General features: G+C 45.1%; 1 protein-coding gene across 2 annotated transcripts; it reads left to right on the forward strand.

Annotated features, from left to right (window-relative positions):
• The first annotated feature begins 284 nt into the window (after positions 1–284).
• On the forward strand, positions 285–18352 carry LOC117393820 (glutamine synthetase-like). 2 transcript variants are annotated; one of them, XM_033991830.2, is made up of 9 exons: positions 285–457; positions 821–967; positions 1296–1439; positions 3918–4042; positions 8755–8954; positions 9034–9088; positions 16515–16713; positions 16793–17099; positions 17258–18352. In XM_033991830.2, the coding sequence occupies exons 1-9, from the start codon at positions 289–291 to the stop codon at positions 17406–17408; spliced, it is 1497 nt and encodes a 498-aa protein (XP_033847721.2). In that variant the 5' UTR covers positions 285–288; the 3' UTR covers positions 17409–18352. The 2 variants fall into 2 exon arrangements, with proteins under 2 accessions (XP_033847721.2, XP_055076977.1); XM_055221002.1 differs by having other exon boundaries at positions 16793–17090; positions 17258–17408.
• The last annotated feature ends 357 nt before the right edge of the window (positions 18353–18709 follow it).

Consider the following 18709-nt stretch of genomic DNA (forward strand, 5'->3'; position numbering starts at 1 on the left):
TAATTGGTTCTGTAAACTCAAACACTAAACAAGGATGAGAACAATGTGAACCAGTCAGAAAGACCTGTTCTGAGACATGTTATGTTATTCATGGAAAGTTTACTGAGCCAGGTTTGGCGAAGCTCTGCCCCCTTCTTCTCAGCTCCTTTAAACATCTGTGTAGGTAAGTCTCACTCCACTCAGGGGTCGACTGGTCTCTGTGTCACTTCACATTTAAATTTAGTGATTTTTTTGTAATTTCATTTTTTTTAACTATTTGAGATCATTTTCTTTTAGATTTTTGCAGAGATGTCTTTGCGACCGGACACACTGTGCCTTCACAAATTGGCCCGGATGCGTTACCTCTCCCTCCCCACAGCACCACACTGCCAGGTCACCTACGTCTGGATAAATCAGGATGGGACCAACCCCAAAGCCAAGACCCGGATTCTAGACTCTGAGCCACAAAGCCTCCATGGTGTGACTCTGCTCCTGTCTGCTCCTCAGGCTCTGCTCCTCTGGCTCTGCTCCTGTGGCTCTGCTCTTCTGTCTCACTGCTCCTGTGGCTCTGCTCTTCTGTCTCACTGCTCCTGTGGCTCTGCTCCTGTGGCTCTGCTCCTGTGGCTCTGCTCCTCTGGCTCTGCTCCTCTGGCTCTGCTCCTCTGGCTCTGCTCCTCTGGCTCTGCTCCTCTGGCTCTGCTCCTCTGGCTCTGCTCCTCTGGGTCTGCTCCTCTGGGTCTGCTCCTGTGGCTCTGCTCCTGTGGCTCTGCTCCTGTGGCTCTGCTCCTCTGTGTCTGGTCATGTCTGCTCCTGTCTGACATTGTTGTTGCTTTGTTCCCAGATGTGCCACAGTGGTATTCGACGTACTATCTGGACTGCGTTTATGAGATGACTTTGATCCCAGTTCAGATGTTCCGGGACCCGTTCTTGTTGGACCCACACAAACTGGTTCTGTGCGACACACGCCAACTCAACGGAGCACCAGCACGTAAGACAAATGTTTAATTTTCACGTACCCACGATTTTTACTTTTATTTAGCCAGCAGCTTTAACATAAAGAGTGAGCACTGTAAACTTTGACTAAACCAGGACTAAACCTGGTCTAAAACAGGTCTAAACCAGATCTAAACCAGGACTAAGTAAGGACTAAACCAGGACTAAACCAGGTCTAAACCTGCACTAATCCAGGACTAAGTCAGGACTAAGCCAGGACTAAATCAGGTGCAGACCAAGGCTGAACCAGGTCTAAACCAGGTCTAAATCAGGTCTAAGCCAGGATTAAACCTGGTCTAAAGTTGTGTGTTGTTTGGGTGCAGCGGGGAACAGGAGGCCAGAGTGTGCGGAGGCTATGGAGGCTGTGAAGGACCAAAAGCCGTGGTTCGGGTTTGAACAGGAGTATCTGCTCAAGGCTCTGGATGGACTGCCTTTTGGATGGGCCTCCACCTTCCAAGACAACAACAGTATGACATGTTTATACAATGTTTCTATGGTAAAATACATGGGTGATTTTCAGATATTTTTATTGATTAAACTTTACCATGAATTATCCAAAAGATAAAGTTACAAATGTTGAATCTGATCATTTTAGTGACTAGACCCAAGAACTCACAGTTTTACAACAAAAATGTGCATTTGAACAATATCCATTTGAACTGTCCCCAGTGATATCATGCTGGGGGTGTTCCACATATGTCTGTAGTGGAATGTTCAGCAGTTACCACGGTGATACAATTTTCAGTATAATTTTCAGGAGTCTGTGATCAATATAAGCCTTCATGGCCCTATTTCGGTGTTTGATTTTAAACAAAAAAGGTAAGAGTGACTAAATGAAAAACTGTTGGCTAGTGCTAGCTAGCTTATGAATGTAATTTTATGTGCAAGAGACTTGTTTAAGTACACAAATCAGCTAACCTGTTATAGTTCCAACTGGGTCATTACATTAAAATAAAGCTCACATTAAAGTCTAACTTGAGTGCAAAGCTGCAAATATCAATATACAGTGAATTTCGACTATAGAGCACACCTGAATAAAAGTCACACCAGCTAAATTTTCAAAGAAAATCTATTTTGTACAAACATAAGCCACACCTACATATGAGCCGCAGGTTATCATGTTGTAACATGAGATATTTACACAGAAATACAGTACAGTGAAGTTGTTTTTTTTTGTTTTAATTTAGCACGCTTGAAAGGCATCAAGACGGGATGAACAAACGTGCGTGTTTAGAAAATACAACTGCACTAACACGGCATCAACAGGACAGTAACACGCTGGTTAGAAAATAGAAAACACTTTAACCTACTTGAAAAGTCACTGGTCACTATCTTCATCTTCCTCTTACGCACTAAAGCCACTGAAGTCGTTCTTCAGTGTCTGAGTTGAAACCCCCAGAAGGACTTTGTCAGCTCTAATCTGTCTTTCGTTATCGCTCTCAGAGTCACTTTCGTCTTGAGGCACGTCCACCTTGAGCTTGTTCTGTCCTCTGTGTTCGCCGCTAGTCATCCAGGCCTCCCACTCAACTCCGAGTGCCACTTTAAATGCACAATTTACGCTCATGTCCAGTGGCTGCAAATATTTAGTTGCGCCCCTAGGAATCACAGCTGGAATTGAATTGTTCTCTTGAGGGCTGCTTTCACAGAATCTGCTCTATGGGCCCTCATGCTGTCTATAATGAGCAATGCTTTTTTTGTGAAAAATCCTCCCGGTCACTTGGCGTAGCACTCCGTAAGCCGTTCCTTCATTAGGCTTTCTACCGTCCACCCTTTCGTGTTGACTTCCACTACGATTCTTTTTGGGAGTTTTTCTTTTGGCATAGTCATCTGCTTAAAAGTCACTATTGGTGGAAGCTTTGGTCTGGATGCTGTACAGCTCAGTACACAAATGAAATGCATTTGCTCCTGGCCAGGTGTTTTCAACGTGACCGCCGATTCACCTTTCCTGTTAACATTCCTAGTGTGAGGATTCACCTTTCCTGTTAACATTCCTAGTGTGAGGATTCACCTTTCCTGTTAACATTCCTAGTGTGAGGTAAGTCAAACGTCAAAGGTAGTTCATCCATGTGTATGATGTTGTCTGGTTCAATGGAATTCTGGGCAATCTTCGTTTGAGTGAATTTGCCGAAGTTTGTAAGTTTTTCCTCGTAGTCGGGAGGGAGTTGCTGACACAGAGCCATCCGTGTCCTGATGGAGAGGCCTTTTGGTCTCATAAACCTGAAACACCACAATGATCCACCTCTGAAATCTTAAGTCTTATTTCTGGCCGCAATTGTTTTTGCTTTCAGCCGGATCTGCACTGTGGAAACACCTCGGCCGTCTGCTCTATGTGCGCTGAAAGCTTGTCATCTTTTTATATTGACTAACTTCTTCCCGCTGCCGTCTCCAGCGTTGCACCGTTGATTCATTAATGTCAAGCTTACGTGCAGTGGCTCTGTTTCCTTCTTTGATGGCCAGATCGATTGCCTTTAACTTAAAAGCTGCATCATGTGCATTTCTTCGTGTGTTTTGCATGATGATGGTGTGTGCATGATGCGCAAAATGACTGTTCAAAATTAAAGTAGTGTATTCTTCAACGCGTCTTTCCCGAGGTCTTTTGCATTTAGTGGTAGAGAGTGCCCCCCGGTGGCCGTTATCCAGTAAAACTCTATAAATAAGCTGCACCATGTTATAGGCCGCAGGGTTCAAAGCGTGGGAAAAAGGTTGTGGTTGTCAAAAGTACTGAAAATCATATACTATAGATATAGAGATATAGAGATGTACTTTGGAGTTAGGCATCAATTACAGTATCGAAATCAAGTTTAAAATTTTAGTATTGTGATAACTACTATATTTATGGTACCTCCCCTCAACATCTGTATATTCTTGTGTGTTTAAATGTAGCAGGTAACACTGTTTGGAGTAAATCATCAGGAGGCTAACCACTCTGACCACTCTGCCCACAGCTGCCTCTGCCCATGTCGGGTTGAATAAGGTCTTAGGTCGAGACGTGAGCATCAGTCACTGTAATGCCTGTCTGTACGCAGGGGTGAAGATCACAGGGATAACAGGAGAGGTCATACCTGCACAGGTAATGCATGCCATTGAGTTAAGAGTGATGTCACTTCCAGGTCCATCAGCTGATTGAAAAGAATGAACATGTTTCCAGTGTCCTCTTTTTGTGTGACAACACGTCTCAACTTAAAAAAAGACTTTAAAGTTAACAAGCTAACAAGGTTGTAAGCATGGATTTATGTTCATAATTGTGACAGAAAGGGTATGAAGGAGGTCAAGGTAAGAAGCCAGAAGTCCGTATAGATTGATTCTTGCTACATTTTTAGATTGTAAAAAAGCTGCAGATGTTATTGATTTGATGTGGCTGTTAAAGTTCAAGTCTAAGTCAGTTTTTACCCTTAGATTTCCTGTAGTTTCTATAAGAGGATCCCATGATCGACAGTGTCAAAGGCAGCACTCAGAGACTTTGCCTGCATCAGTTGTAGCACCCTCAAGGATTTAGTATGAGCACGAGGTAGAGAAGACAGGGTTTATTCTTCCTTTTTACAACCCGTGAGAACTATCACGAAAAGAAATACAATAAATAAAATTCATACATTACATGAAACTTAAACTACACAAAAATAGAAGTACACAAACCTCGTGAACCGACATCCATGAGGGGTAACTGGTATCTTGGGCTCTTTCTTCTTATTCAAATAAAAAAAAAAAAAAAGAAATTCTAAATACATACATACAATAAAGATGTCAAATGTTTATTATTTCTATATTTTGACCAATTTATTATCTTATCGGAGATCTTGAAAAAGTGGCTGTGGCAGAGCGCGCATCTAATTAGGGTCAGGCGGAACTTTATTTAAAATTGTTTGTTCTGTGGTTTTCACCACTAGATGGCGTAAACCCAAAATTTAAAAGACAAACATTAAATTGAACATATAAATGTGAGGGACTGTTACATCAGTGTTTATGTGGATTTGTCACCTTGATAAGAGCAGTCTCAGTGCTGTGGCGGGGTCTATAACCTGACTGGAAAACATCAAAAGGAGTTGCTGATTTGTAGAAACTTAGTATGCTGTTGGTAAACAACTTTTTCAAGGACTTTGCCTAAAAACAGCAGATTTGAGATTGGTTGGTAATTGTGAAGTGACATGTGAACTATACAAGTGAGTGTGTGTTTTGAAAGTCTGCTCAACAGTTTGCTATCACCAAAGTTACAGAATTCAACAAATCAACATTGTAACATGAGGCAGGTTCTAATGTTAATTGAAGTGTATCATTTCCATGAACAGTGCACTTGTTTTATCATTTATGTGTCTCCTTTGAACAACAGCAGGACCAGTCCCTGGTGGAAGCTGCGGTGCCAGCGTAGTCCAAGGAGCAAAATCTGGCAAAGAACAAGAAAGTCCAACTGAGTACAAAAGCATAGTTCAAAAAACGAGTGAGCCAAGCAAACAGTACCATGACAGTATGCTGATGATCTGGCGGCGAATGTAGGAATCCTCAGCCTCTCAATACGCCCCAGGTGAAGGCTTGATTGCTTGATGAGGTGCAGGTGTGCGGAGGTGGTGCCAGAGTCTCCGCCCAGCTCCAGGCATAGACAAAAGGAGGGAGGGGAAAGACAGCACAGAAACACAGGGGCAGACTGGACTCATGACAGTATTTCCCCCTAAAGGACACCTCCTGGTGGACCCCCAGGCTTGGCAGGACAGGCCAATTGAAAGTCTCTGCCCAAGTCAGGATCCAGAATGCGAGCCCTAGGCACCCAAGTACACTCCTCGGGACCATACCCCACCCAGTCCAGACACTGCAACTCCCTCCCGCACCAGCAAACGTCAGTGTGCCGCCAGACAGTGAAAGCGGGGTACCCATCCACAACCCAGGTGGGAGGAGGGGGCTAGGCTGGAGGGCACCGGTTTAATTTGGGACACATGAAAAGTGGGATGAATACGGAGGGATCGGGGCAGCTCAAGGTGCACGGCAGATGGGCTAATGATTTTTGTGATCTTGAAGGATCCCAAGAAATGAGGAGAGAGTTTTCAGCAGTGAGCCTTAAGCGGAATGTTCTTTGATGAAAGCCAAACGGACTGGTGCTTGTCCGCTGCGGCCTTAGTCTTGGCCCCGGATTGAAGGAGAGCTGCCCTGGTTTTCCTCCAGATCCTGCGGCAGCGTTGGAGGTGGTGCTGGATTGAGGGCACCGCCAGATCCTTTTCCTCAGCCGGGAAGAGCGGAGGCTGATACCCTAGGGAGGCTTGAAATGGAGACAGACCGGTCGCGGAACTCAAAGAATTATGTGAATACTCCAGCCAAGGGAGGAATGTATTCCAAGTAGAGGAATTAGCGGACACGGCACAGTGTAGTGCGGTCTCAAGGTCCTGGTTAGCCCGTTTGGTCTGTCCATTAGTCTGTGGGTGAAAACCAGAAGTGATATTGACTGTAGCGTCCAGCCATTCACAGAAAGCATACCCAACCTGGGATGTAAATTGTGTCCCCCCATCAGACACTGTCTACGGGAATCCCATGGAGCCTGAACACGTGGAGATTAATATAGTTGGCTGTTTCTTTGGCGGTCGGGAGTTTTCGAAGAGCAATAAAGGGGGCCACTTTGGAGAATTGGTCAACCACTGTGAGTATGACTGTTACCTTGGGATGCAGGGAGACCAGTTACAAAGTCGATGGCGATGTGTGACCAAGGGCGTTTCGGGATGGGCAGTGGCTGGAGCAGGCCGGAGGGCAGCGAATGAAAGGCCTTGCCCCTAGCACAGATCTGGCAGGCGGAGACATAGGCTCTGGTGTCCCTGTGAACGGTGAGCCACCAGAAATAGCATTTAAGCAGGGAGAGGGTCCGGTTGACCCCCGGATGACAGGCGAATCCTGTTAGGGCTAGGACCCATTCTATCACCTTGGAGCGGACAGCGTCTGGAACAAAGAGACCCAGCTGGGCCATTACCTGAGTCAGGCTGAGTACGTTGGGCCACCCGAATCAGACTCTCGATCTTCCAGCTTACGGCCGCGACCACACACACACACACACGAAAGGGCATCTGGCTTGACATTACGAGACCCTGGATGGTAAGTGAGGGCTGGGTCAGGGGGTGATGCTCTGGCACGGGACAAGATGAGGTGGATCAGAGGCGGAGGTGCACAGGTAGTCCAGGGGGCAGGGTGTGACAAAAAACAAGAAAGTCTGACTGAATACGAGAAGCAAAATACAAAAATGAGACCGAGCTAAGCTGACAGTACCACGAGGATACACTGACAATCTTGCAGTGAGCGTAGAGATCCAGAGCCTCTTAATACTCCCCAGGTGAAGGCTTGATCGCTTGATGAAGTGCTGGTGTGAGGAGGTGGTGCCAGAGTCTCCGCCCAGCTCCAGGCATAGACACAGAAGAGCAATAAGGGCAGACGGGACTCATGACAATTTGAGTAACTAAATGATCTCTAAAAGAATGCACACAGAGACCTCCACCCTTTTTATTTGCTTGTGTCTCAGATTCAAATTTGAAGTTAGGTGGAGTTGATTTCACTAGAACTGCCTTATCTGTGTTTTTGTCAAGCCATATTACGGTTAGAAATGCATATAAACTCAAGTTTAAAAGAAGAAATTAAATTAATTATTGATTTGTTACATAAAGATCTGACATTGAGCACAGCAAGTTTCATATTAGTTTCAGTAGGACTGGATTTTATCTTCTTACAGGGAATCTGAACTGAAACACTGAAATGTGGTGCAGTTGAAACGAGAAGTTGACATAATATATAAAAAGACATGCACTTTTTTCTCACTGTCTGATCTGATTTTTCCTGTTTTAGGTCATTTAGAATTATACAAATTTGAGTGAAGGAATTTTGTTTGACAATTTTTCATTACTTTCTTCCAGTCCAAAGTTTACATTCATTTCATTAGTATTTGGTACCATTGCTTTTAAATTGTATGACAGTGCAAACATTTTGGATTTCCTTCCACAAGCTTCTCACAATAATTGGCAGGAATTTTGGCCCATTCCTCCCGACAGAACTTGTGTAACTGAGCCAAGTTTGTAGGCTGCCTTGCTCGCACATGCCTTTTGACTTTCCCATGGTGTTACACAAAGAAGCACTGTGTTTCAGGTGTGCCTTCAAATACACCCCCAGGTGTGTCTCACATGTTGTCAATAACTTGATCAGTAGCTTCCAAAGACATAACATCATCATCTGGGTTTTCACTGTAGGTAACTGTACATCAGTGTAAGTCACTGTAGATCACTGTAGGTCACAGTAGATCACTGTAGGTCAGTCTAGTTTACTAGGTCAGTGTAGGTCACTGTAGGTCAGTGTAGATCACTGCAGATTACTGTAGGTCAGTGTAGCTAGATCACTGTACGTCACAGTAGAGTAGTGTTGGTCAGTGCAGTTCACTGTAGATCAGTTTAGATCTCTGTAGGTCAGTGTACATTACTGTAGATTACTGTAGATCAGTGTAGATAACTGTACATCACCGTAGATCACTGTAGGTTAGTATAGATCACTGTAGGTCAGTGTAGATTGGTGTAGATCACTGTAGGTCACTGTAGATCAGTGTAGGTCAGTATAGATCAGTGTAGGTGTGATCCAGGCTGCAATATCAGTGAGCAACCACAGTGCACTACAGCACTGAGGTTGGTTCAGGAGCACCTCACTGGAGGATGAATCTGTTGTGTTTATGGTTCATTAGGGAAAGATCAGACACGGGGAGAACATGTAAAACAGAGGGACTCTCTGGCTGTGAGGTGAGAGTGCTTCTCACACTGACACGTGGTGTCTTGTGTACAGTGGGAGTTCCAGGTTGGCCCCTGTGAGGGCCTCGCGCTGGGGGACCACGCCTGGATGGCTCGGTACATCCTCCACCGAGTCTGCGAGGACTTTGGGGTTGTTCCCTCGTTCCACCCGAAGCCTGTGGAGCACCCACGCTGGGCCAGTGGAGGGCACATGAACTTCAGCACGGAGAACATGCGAGCGGAGGGGGGCATCACGTGAGTCACGGCCAAACATTGCTGCAAATCTACAGCCTAAACTAAGAGTGCTTTAAGTTTGTGTTTTGTTTTTCCATAGACACATCCACACAGCGATCAAGCGCCTCGCCGAACGGCACACTGAGCACATAGAGGTATACGGCAATGAGAACAACAGGCGGCGTCTAAGCGGTGTGGGGGTGCACTCACACTTTAGCGAGTTCACCTTCAGGACCGCGGACCGCAAGTGCAGCGTGCGAATCCCTGGGCACGTCAACCACGCAGGGCAGGGCTACCTGGAGGACCGCCGGCCACCTGCAGACTGTGACCCCTACTTGGTCTGCAAGGCCCTGGTCCAGACCTGCATACTGCCCCCTAGTGACCACACGCTGAAGGAGAAGATGTCACAATGCAACATCTGAAATGTCAACACAGGTTTATCTTCCGAAGACCTGAGCTCTTGCATGACAGGCTTTATTAATTTCACTTTGTTATTTGGGCTGATTGGGACCTGATGAGTGTAAAAACAAAGAATTATCTTTTTACATTATGTAGTTTCTGAGAAAAGTGATGTAAAACAAATATCCTCATATGTGCCCATTTTAATCATTTTGATAAAACATTTGAACAATGATTTGCAAAAACTATTTATTTAAGTGCCTGAACACAGCAACATTTGTCCTGAATGTAAAAAAAAAAAGAAGAGAAACAACAATTGCGCCTCTTGGAACAATGTGTCTCATGTGAAGTGCTGCTGACAGGTGCAGGAAGACATATGCCTTAAAAAATAAAAAATAAAAAAAAAAAATAAATAAATAATTAATTAATTAAATTAATTTATGATAATAATTTGTGAATCTGAACATTCTAAACCAGGGGTCATCAACCTTTTTTAATCTGAGAGCTGCTTCATGGGCACTGAGTCATACGAAGGGCTACCAGTTTGATATGCTCTTCTGAAATAACAAATTTGCTCAGTTTGAATTTAGTTGTACATTAATAATGAGAAATGATAATCATCTATGTGAAAACACTGATCACGTTAATGTTTTCTCACACTAATTATCAACATTGAGCAAGGAGGGAAACGGATTCAGCACTTTAACTTTACTAATCTTAATTGTTACATTTCCATATGATCACTTACATCACTACATCTCAGAGGAAAAGTGTCCCATTTTCACTATCCATTGACAAACCTTTTTAACAAAACATAAATAATATACATTGCACCATCTTTCAAAAAGTTATCAATTATGTAATGTATGTAATCAATAATTTAATACTACAGAAATATCAACTTACATATTGTAAGAAATGTTCGTTCCTGGTGCAAGCGTCAAAGAGGACTAAGAGACTGAAATATAAGTCAGAAGGGTTTAATGAGTTCGTCACAGGTAAAGTTAACAATGGAGCACTGGACTCTCAGGAAAGGATAGGAAGAGAGTCCTGAGATGTTTGTGTTTCCAGCTTTTATAGGCCTCCCAGTGCGTATGTGTGAGGCGGGACTTCTTCTCGTCAACATGTGGTTACACATTAAAAACCTTTTGGCAGAATCCCTGAATGTGCGTTTTTAAGTCAATCAATCTCATTGTTTTATGACCCTCACAGGATGGGGGGCACTCAGTCCTTGGTGAACAGGGCCACTGATAAGAAGTGGCCCTGGTCATAGGTGTTATCTTCTTGGCCCCAGTGCTGTAGATTGCTTTATGACCCTCTCAGGGTGGGGGTCTTTGGTAAGTAGGGCTACAGGCATCTGGGGTAGTATTACATTGTTAAAAAATACCTTACAATATTTTTTAATAAATCTCGGCTGCTTTGTGTAACTTTTTCACCGGTTTCATTAAAAAAAGACTGTTACCCAAAGCTGCCTTTAGCTCAGGGCTTGTTCTGCCCATAGAGCTCGTCCCCGTAGGGAGTTAGTGAAGTGTCTCTCCACATTGTGCTGTTTTGCCGTCATCACAGTCGCCCCGCAGATGAGACACGCGCAGGTTTCTTTTGCAGTCTTAAATCATTGTGAAAGTGATCTCTTTTTCTGCCATGTTTTGGAGTAAGAAACTGTATTCAGCGCATCTCCGCGGCGCTCACGAGTGGAGCACTGGTTTTGTCACGCGCACAACATTGACCTTTGTACTGAGTAGGTCAGAGTTCACCTTAACTTATCTAAACATCACGTATAATATATTGAGATATTGTGATTTTTAAATGACAAATGTGATAAAAAAAAATAAAAATAAATAGCAACAGAATAAAATTACATTTTAGATTCAGCTCATTGAGTTGTGCTATTTCAGAACCGGCCTGCGGGCGACTCGTGTAGGCCTTGGGGGGCGATATGGCACCCGCAGGCACTGTGTTGGTGACCCCTGTTCTAAACTCTTAAAAATATTCTAAATTGAACATTTTTGCATTGTTGCTGTTCTTCTGCTAAAAAGTTGCATTGTGGCCTAGACAACCCAAAATGTGTTGTCCACATATGTGGATGCAAGGTCCTAGGAGGTTAAAAGGAGATGTTTTTGATACAATACAGTCTACAATTTATGTATATGTTGTAACCAGCAAGACGGAGGGACCAAAACTGCGCGACTCACAAAGGTTTAACAGAGTTTTATTCACAGAAATGTGCAAATAGAAATCAAAGTTAATTAATCCACAAGGCCGGGGAACAAGGATGCTTCACAGAATGGTGCAACAGGTTAGTCATAGTTCATAGATCCAGAGGTGCTGGGGAGCGTGGGTGCGGGTCCATGACCAGGGAGATACACGAGTGCAAGACGAAGACAACATGGGATCATACCAGGGTAGATGTGCAGGTGCAGGCGCGGGGGTTCTGGAGCTGGTTCTCGGGCAGAGGTCTGGGGAAGAGCAAAATTTCCAATGAGTCAAAAGGTTTACAAAAATACCAAGATACTAAGCCAAGCAGTTGTATTCACATGTAACACGCGGACGTTCCGGCGCCGAGTTTTTGGTCCTGACTCCTTTTATCCACAGCAGGTGATGTTGATTGCGTAGATGGGCTGCAGGTGCGCGCAGGAGGAGCAAGGACTCTGCCTAGCTCTGGAGATAGGCAGGTGAGGGAGGAGGGAGCACAGCACGGGAGGACAACAAACAGGGATCACGACAGCATATTGTTGTAATATATGACCTGTATAAATCTCTTTCAATAAAATTTATGTCACGAGTTTGAAATCTCTCAAATGTTAAACCATAAATTACCCCAATACTGTTTGTCAGATGCCCTCACATCCTCCTGTATTCCTGTGTCAGATGTGCTCCCATCCTCCTTTTCACTGATGGAAATGATGATAAAAAATTTGTGGATTTGACTTTTGGAGATTTCTGATGAAATTTGAATCTTGACTCCTCCATAGAGGGACACCACCCACCACCATCTGTACTACAGGCCCTCTAATGCTCTCAGATATAACTGTTTTTGTGGCTGGCTCATTTAGATATACACATATGAAGCAACAAGCATTTGTCAGTTTAGTAGTCGTCTTGTATTACACAAAATTGACTCTTGTTGTTAATTTGTTAGAATGGGGTTGTGTTTTGAGTTGATGTTTGTGTAACCCTTGATTATTAGCCTGTTTACATCTCCAAAGCTCAAAATGCTCTGTTCCCCCTTGTGATCCCTTGTGAATTGCGCTACATTGATAACTTTGATCTATTCTGGAAACGAGCAGACCTGTTCAAGGGAAATAACCCACACCTGAGCAGAGGTGGAGTGAGAGTGCTGACTGATAACTTCCTCCACGCTCGGAGGCACCAACCTGGACACAGTCCTGGGCCAGTGAAAGAAAAGAGGAATGAGAAAAACATTCCTGCTGTGCAGCCAGAGAACGAGCCAATGTGTTGTGATAGAAATTTAAGTATAGTCATGTTGTGTATTTAAAAAGCATTTGATCTGTGTCAGTCTGCCAGACCCAGACCAGACATTAACATGTGTGAAGCTCTTCTCCATCCCACAGGAAACTCACTGTTGTTCTACCTGTCTAAGTGTAAAAGTTCATTATCATATGGGTGTGAAACAAAAGTCACTCTGCTTTGAAATGTATGTAGCATTGTCATTCTGGTATAGAATAGTCAGAGCTCAGATGCTCAGGGGTGGTTGGTTGGTTGGTTGAAACTTGGACTTAGAGGGAGAGGGGAACTGGGGGAGAGGCCGGGAGGCTACCGGTATGTGGCCAGGACCCCCATCACCTCCCCTGTCCCCAGACCAGCCCTGGGTCCCCTTTGCTACATCTACTCCCTCTAAGAACTCTTCACTCTCCTTTTACTCCCCACCTTAACGCATGGCCCTTCTCAAGCATCTAGAAAGCCTCATCAGATCAAGAATTAAGATGGCTCCCCTCACTCCTAATATAGCATGATCAAGTGTTCTTGCATCAACAATACTGAACTCTTCCCCATGCAAATCTTTGCCTGTTTCACCACCAAAGGCCCTCTCACCTATCCCCCCTCATCTTTCACCCAAATTCCCTCCTGCCCCACCTCCTCGGCCCTCACCTGGTCCCTCACCCAAACTCACTGCTTGCCCTCCCCTGCTTTTCCCCAGAGCTGTTATCACCAAGAGCTAGGACACACAGGGCCTCTGCTGCCCCAGGACATACAGTCATGATGAAGATCATATCATACTGAAGCAATGTTATGGAGCAATATCTGCAGTTAAACCACATAAATAGACTGATTAACAGAAGAGAGTTAGACTGTCCAATCAGAAAAATTTTGTTCACATTCCCTGTAAGAAGGTAACATCCAGTTCTACTGAAACTAATCCGAAACTTGCGGTGCTCAATGTCAGATCTTTATGTAACAAATCACTTTTAATGAATGATTTTATCCATTCCATCTATCTATTTTCTTCTGCTTATCCAGGACTGGGTCATGGGGGCAGCAGGGACTACCAGACTTCCCTCACCCCAGAAAGGTCCTCCAGCTACTCCAGTGTGACCCCAAGGTGTTCCCAGACCAGCTGAGAGACATAATGACTCCAGCATGTTCTGAATCTTCCCCGGGGCCTCCTCCCGGTGGGATGTGCTCGGAACACCTCCCTAGGGAGGCATCCAGGAGGTAGCCTGAACAGAAGCCTGAGCCACCTCAGTTGTCTCCTCTCGACATGGAGGAGCACTGGCTCTACTCCAAGCTCTTCCTGTGTGATTCAGCTCCTCACCCTATCTCTAAGGGAGTGCTCAGCCACCCTGCGGAGGAAACTAATTTTGGCCACTTGTATCCACGATCTTGTCCTTTCGGGTCATTACCCAAAGCTCATAGCCATAGAAGAGGGTTGGAACATAGATTGACTGGTAAATCAAGAGTTTTGCCTTTCGACTCAACTCCTTCTTTACCACAACCATTACAGCATTAAAGCATTACAGCAACCGCATCACTGCGGATGCTGCACCGCCTGTCTATCTCATGCTTTATCCTTCCCTCACTCATGAACAAGACCCCAAGATACTTGAACTCCTTCACTTGAGTCAAGGACTCTCCACCCTCACCTGGAGAGGGCAAGCCACCTTTTTCCAGTCGAGAACCTTTGGCCTCAGATTTGGAGGAGCTAATTCTCATACCAGCCACTTCACACTCGACTGCAAACCGCTCCAGTGCCTGCTGCAGGTCCTGGCTCGATTAAGCCATCAGGACAACATTATCTGCAAACAGCAGAGATGAGATCCTGTGGTCCCACTCTAGTCCCCAGCTGTTCCTAGAAATTCTGTTCTTAAAAACAACATGCACTGAGAATAGATCTGGCTTGCTGTCGGCAATGCGAACACAGCCCCTGCTCCGACCATACAGGGACCGGACAGTCCTTAGCAAAGGGCCCCGGACCCCATACAACTGGTCCAGTGTTCCGCAACTGAGCATAAAACCACACTGCTCCTCCTGAATTCAAGGGATTCTCCTCTCCAGTACCCTGGAATAGACCTTGCCAGGGAGGCTCAGGAGTGTGATTCCTCTGTAGCTGGAACAGCAGAGGAGAACATCCAGGGATGTAAGATACTCGGGACGGTTCTCATCCACCCCTGGAGCCTTGCCAAAAAGGAGCCAGGGTCCCCAGTCTCTGTTTCCTCCTCAGAAGATGTGATGGTGGGATTGAGGAGATCCTCAAAGTGTTCCTTCTAATGTCCTGCACTGCTTACTCCGCCTGAGACGTCGGATAGTCTGCCAGAATCTTTTTGAGGCCGACTAATAATCCTCCTCCATGGCTTTCCCAGTCCATTATTAGCCCTAGATTTCTAGCCTGATTTAAATGTTTTAGAGAGAGAAACTGGAGGTGACTGTTGACACGACACTTTCTTTTTGTTTTTGCAGGTCAGATGATGACTTCAACCTTGTATGAGTTAAGCTGGAGAAAGTTGTTTTGCATTCACACACTGATGGACTGTTGGATGCAGTGGCAGAGTGAATCCATTGGTCCATATTCATCTGCTGCCAGTGAGACATAGATCTGAAAGTCACCTGCATAGTTATGGTAGGACACATTATTGCTGCATATTAGCTGGCCTAATGGCACCATAGGGACATTGAACAAAAGGGGTCCCAGGATTGACCCCTGTTGCACCCCACAGGTCAGAGCCATGTCATCTGGGACAGTTTCCAATCTCAACAAAGTACTTCCTGTCTTCTAGATAGGACCTGAACCAGAGATGCCCACCCAGTCCTCCAGTCTCTATAAGAGGATCCCATGGTTGACAGTGTCAAAGACAGATCTAATAGGATCAAGACTGAAACTTTGCCTGCACCAGCGTTCAGGTGGATGTTATTTGTCACCTTGATAAGAGCAGTCTCAGTCTAAAACCTGACCGGAAACATCAAAGGAGTTGTTTATTTGGAGAAAGTTACTAAGCTGTTGGGCAACTTTTTTAAGGACTTCATGAAGCTTGAATTTATACCTATCTTGTTTCAGGTAAAATATGTATAAACTAAAGGAGATATCAAATTAATAATTAAAATGATTTGTCACATAATTATCTGCCACTGAACCCAGCAAGTTTCAGATTAGTTTCAGTAGGTTACCTTCTTACAGGGAATGTGAACAAAATTTTTCTGATTGGACAATTTACCTGTCCTTCTGTTAACCAGTCTATGTGGTGGAACTTCAGCTATAGCTCAGGGCCTCAGGCTGATATTATCTTCATCATGACTGTATGTCCTGGGACAGCAGAGGCGCTGTGTGTCCTAACTTTAAATCATTGTAGGTCATTATAAATCAGTGTTAGTCAATGTAAATCGCTGTAGGTCACTGTAGATCAGTGTAGGTTAGTATAGATCACTGTAGGTCAGTGTAGATTGGTGTAGATCACTGTAGGTCACTGTAGATCAGTGTAGGTCAGTATAGATCAGTGTAGGTGTGATCCAGGCTGCAGTATCTGTCGTTAAACCTCAGGATCAGTGAGCAACCGCAGTGCACTACAGCACTGAGGTTGGTTCAGGAGCACCTCACTGGAGGATGAATCTGTTGTGTTTATGGTTCATTAGGGAGAGATCAGACATGGGGAGAACATGTAAAAACAGAGGAACTCTCTGGCTGTGAGGTCAGAATGCTTCTCACACTGACATGTGGTGTCTTGTGTACAGTGGGAGTTCCAGGTTGGCCCCTGTGAGGGCCTCGAACTGGGGGAACATGCTTGGATGGCTCGGTACATCCTCCACGGAGTCTGTGAGGACTTTGGGGTTGTTCCCTCGTTTCACCCGAAGCCTGTGGAGCACCCACGCTGGGCCACTGCAGGGCACATGAACTTCAGCACGGAGAACATGCGAGCGGAGGGGGCATCACGTGAGTCACGGCCAAACATTGCTTCAAATCTACAGCCTAAACTAAGAGTGCTTTAAGTTTGTGTTTTGTTTTTCCATAGACACATCCACACGGCGATCAAGCACCTCGCCGAATGGTGTAGAGGTCTACGGCAACAACAGGCTGAGTTTGAACAGTGTGGGGCTGTGCTTGCATTTTTGCGTTTTCACCTTCATGACATCATTGCAGTGTCAACCACAAGGGGCGGGGTTATCTGGAGCACCGCAACTCACACACAGACTTACCCACAGACCCCTACCTGGTCTGCAAGGCTCTGGTCCAGACCTGTATCCCGCCCCCTACAGACCACACACTGAAGGAGCAGATGTCACAGTGCAACATCTGAAGTGTCAACACAGGTTTAAAAGGTTTTTGTTATAATACAGTGTACAATTGATGTATATTATTGTAATATACATACCTGTTTTAAAAACTGATGCCATGAGTTTGAAAATCTCTGAAAGGTTAAACCATAAATCACTCCAATACAATGTCTTGACCAATTGTATCTGTATTGTACCTGTAGACAGGAGACAGCGCGTGCGGCTGGGGAAGAATGTCTCGGACACTCGGACTATCAGCACAGGATCTCCACAGGGCTGTGTACTTTCTCCCCTGCTCTTCTCCCTGTACACCAACTGCTGCACCTCCAGCCACGACTCCGTCAAACTGGTTAAGTTTGCGGATGACACCACCCTCATCGGATTCATCTCGGACAGCGATGAGTCTGCCTACAGGAGGGAGGTGGACCGGCTGGTGTCCTGGTGCAGCAGCAACAACCTGGAGCTCAATGCCCAGAAGACAGTGGAGATGATTGTGGACTTCAGGAAAGTCACAGCCCCCCTGCCTCCCCTCATCCTGACGAACTCCCCCATCACCACTGTGGACTCTTTCCGCTTCCTGGGCACCTGCATCACCCAGGATCTCAAGTGGGAGCCGACCATCAGCTCCCTCATCAAGAAAGCCCAGCAGAGGATGTTCCACCTGCGGCAGCTGAGGAAACTCAAGCTGCCAGTCCAGATGATGGTGCAGTTTTACACTTCCATCATTGAGTCCATCCTCACCTCCTCCATCACTGTGTGGTTCGCTGGGGCCACTGCCAGGGACAGACAGAGACTGCAGCGCATTGTGCGCTCTGCTGAGAAGGTGATTGGCTGCAGCCTTCCATCTATACAGGACCTGTACATCTCCAGGACTCGGGGGCGAGCAGGCCATATAGCAGCTGACACTTCTCACTCTGGACATGGACTATTTGAGCCACTTCCCTCTGGCAGGAGGCTACGGTCCATTGGGACCAGAACCTCTCGCCATAAGAACAGTTTCTTCCCCTCTGCTGTGTGTCTCATGAACACTTTATAATATCTGCACTAAACTGGACACTTAATAACACCAGTCACTTTAATAAGCCACTTTGCACTGTTGTTCTGATGCTGCTGTTGTACATATTTTCTCCCTTTAAGTATTTCATTTGATTTTTTTTAAGCATATCTTTTTAACTTGTGCATGCCTTTATTTGTGTTTGTATTTATTCAGTGTGTTTATGTTGCACTTTTTCACCGAATCAAGTTCCTAGTTTGTGAACTGTGTTCACAGACTATGGCAATAAAAGTATTCTGATTCTGATTCTGATTTATACGACCAACATCAGACTGAAAACATCCCACGTGTCACAACTACTATAGTCAGAAGAACAGTAGACAAACATATAAGTGAGGTCAAGATTTTTGAAATTATAGTGGATTTTGAGTGGGTTTACATTTACATTATAAAGTGTCCTTGTAAACACATAGCTGCCCTCACCTCTGCCTGACTCAAAAACAAATGTAGGCAGCAGCAGATATTTTGCTACTATAGATATAAAACAAATGTAATTGTTTGAGAGGGACATTTAGGCTGCTGTAAACACAAAAGCCCTGTTTCCAATAAACCTTTATATATTATTTTCAATGTAAATGTATGGGCTCTGGGGGGCCCTCTG

The sequence above is a fragment of the Periophthalmus magnuspinnatus genome, chromosome 3 (genome assembly GCF_009829125.3).
Source record: "Periophthalmus magnuspinnatus isolate fPerMag1 chromosome 3, fPerMag1.2.pri, whole genome shotgun sequence".
NCBI classification, from domain to species: Eukaryota; Metazoa; Chordata; class Actinopteri; order Gobiiformes; family Gobiidae; genus Periophthalmus; species Periophthalmus magnuspinnatus.

What these genes read in the sequence shown, in the direction of transcription:
- LOC117393820 (XM_033991830.2), top strand. Translation starts at nt 289, where the DNA reads ATGTCTTTGCGACCGGACACACTGTGCCTTCACAAATTGGCCCGGATG. An exon ending in CGAGCGGAGGGGGGCATCAC is followed by an intron (nt 8,955 to 9,033) that starts GTGAGTCACGGC and finishes GTTTTTCCATAG; the next exon opens with ACACATCCACACAGCGATCA. An exon ending in GGCACACTGAGCACATAGAG is followed by an intron (nt 9,089 to 16,514) that starts GTATACGGCAAT and finishes TCTTGTGTACAG; the next exon opens with TGGGAGTTCCAGGTTGGCCC.